This window comes from Triticum dicoccoides, chromosome 3B (genome assembly GCF_002162155.2).
Source record: "Triticum dicoccoides isolate Atlit2015 ecotype Zavitan chromosome 3B, WEW_v2.0, whole genome shotgun sequence".
NCBI lineage: Eukaryota > Viridiplantae > Streptophyta > Magnoliopsida > Poales > Poaceae > Triticum > Triticum dicoccoides.
Window position 1 is genome coordinate 81,998,248 of NC_041385.1, and position 2,026 is coordinate 82,000,273.

General features: G+C 45.6%; 1 protein-coding gene across 1 annotated transcript; it reads left to right on the forward strand.

Annotated features, from left to right (window-relative positions):
- Window positions 1-1,080: 1,080 nt before the first annotated feature.
- LOC119280861 lies at window positions 1,081-1,814 on the forward strand. Its single transcript, XM_037561564.1, has one exon. It carries the CDS (start codon window positions 1,093-1,095, stop codon window positions 1,663-1,665), a length of 573 nt encoding a protein of 190 aa, XP_037417461.1. The 5' UTR covers window positions 1,081-1,092; the 3' UTR covers window positions 1,666-1,814.
- Window positions 1,815-2,026: the final 212 nt, after the last annotated feature.

Consider the following 2,026-nt stretch of genomic DNA (forward strand, 5'->3'; position numbering starts at 1 on the left):
CATCAAGGATTTGTAGTTAATTTACTGATGAATAGTGCAGAATTCATGGTTATTTGCTGCTAAAAGCATGTCTTTATATGATTTGGCCCTCTCTAACCTGCCTCAACATCCTTCGGCCCCCCCAATACAAATTTTCTGGCTCCACCACTGCACAACGTCCTTTATGGTGTCGCGTATAGCGTCCCTACGCAAGGGCGCACGGATGCATACACCCATCTTGAACTCCTCCACCAGATAAAAGAAAATATGTTATTTTTTATATTAGGAAAGTTGTGATTGTCATTTAATATGTGTGCCACGAATGTCTATACGTGACGATTCGACAACCCGCCTGCCCCATGCCGTGCTCCATGCCTTGGAATTCGAGCGTCGAGCCAGGCCCGGCGAGGGCGTCCTTCACGGTGTCATGCACGACGTCCCTACGCAAGGGCGCGCACATACGTATGCCCCTCTTGAACTCCTCCAGATAAGAATAAAAATCATGTTATTTTTTGTTTTATTAGAAAAGTTGTGATTGCCATTTAATATGTTTGCCGCATTAGCGATTTGTTATTGTGAGAAAAAAATCTGATTTTGTTTTAAAAGGTTATCGAAAAAAATCTTATATCTGTCTTTTAGGAAGGTGATTTCACATATATGGTGCGATATCTGAATTCTTAATTACTTATATTATACGTGATTGAATTGAATCAGAACCTACCATAGTAAGCACGAAACAAGATCTTCCTCTTTAATGAGATTTGGTTTTTTAACGGGAGGGAAGGTGGTGAAAGGTGAGGCGAAAGTAAACCTTATGAAATATATGGTGATAGTTGAGGCCGAAAAAAACTGTGAAAGGGAAGCTATCGAATCCCTTTTACGAGTAGGGACTTATGTAGAATATATTGATAAATTAATGCAAAATATGCAGAATCTTAATGTTTTAATACCATATATACTCATCACTTTTCATGCGCATACAATGCATGCTGGACCACATCATTCATTAAATCAAATCAACTAATGCTACAAAAATAGTGCCAACGATGTGTATATATACTTGCACTAGTAAAGAAACATCTCCCCACGAAGAGAGTGAAGCACACGCTCTCTATGACTATGTCAAAGATCATTCTCCTCCTCCTCGTCGCACCCCTTCGCATGGCCGCCGCAAGGTCGGATTGTCTCCCCGGGGGGCAGCACATGGAGGCGTCTTTTGCCTGTAGCATGATGTGGTTGTCGAAGCCGCAACAAGATCTATGCATCCGCATCATGATCTGGGGCGGCATCGACATGTCCGTGTCGCACAAGGAGGAGGAAACCGGGTACGTGACCCTTGCCGCCTGGTTCGCCGTGGAATCCTTCGACGTCACACGGATCGCCGCGAGGAACCAGCTCAGCCATAACACATCGCTCTCCGGACAGGAGAGGCACGCCTACGAGGGGTGCATGAAGGACTACGCGCTAGCGGGCAGACACATCACCCGCGTCGCCAAGATGCTACCCAGCTGCCGCTTCACGGACCTCAGCTACGAGTACAACCGTGCGCTAAATAGCATAGTTACTTGTATGAATCGGCTGTCGGCGCTGACTCAGGTGAACACGCCGTTGTACCCCATGGTGTTGGCCGACCAGGACAAAGCAGTGCTGGCGTACCATCTTGCTACTTTGATAGGTGTATTGTGATAGATCAAGAGGCGGTACGTACGCCAAAGAGCAAACGATAAAAGAGACATTGGGTGCGCCGCTACATAGCTTTACATGTGTGATGTATTGTCAGAGTTGGATCCAAGATTTGGTGCCGGGTTAGGCTAATCTATCTATCTATTAAGTTACTAAGCTCCCTCAAATTCGAGGCTACTGATGTGTCATAGTATTAGGGCATTCCAATGACAACCCGCAAAAATTCTTCCGCATCCGTGCGCGGACAGGGGACCAGTTCATGGATATGGATGCGGGAGGCAGTCATCCATTTTCACAACAACTCGAACCAACCGGACAAAATTCGTGCAAATAAGGCCGGAATTCATATAAACATAATGGATTC

What these genes read in the sequence shown, in the direction of transcription:
- LOC119280861 (XM_037561564.1), top strand. Translation starts at nt 1,093, where the DNA reads ATGACTATGTCAAAGATCATTCTCCTCCTCCTCGTCGCACCCCTTCGC.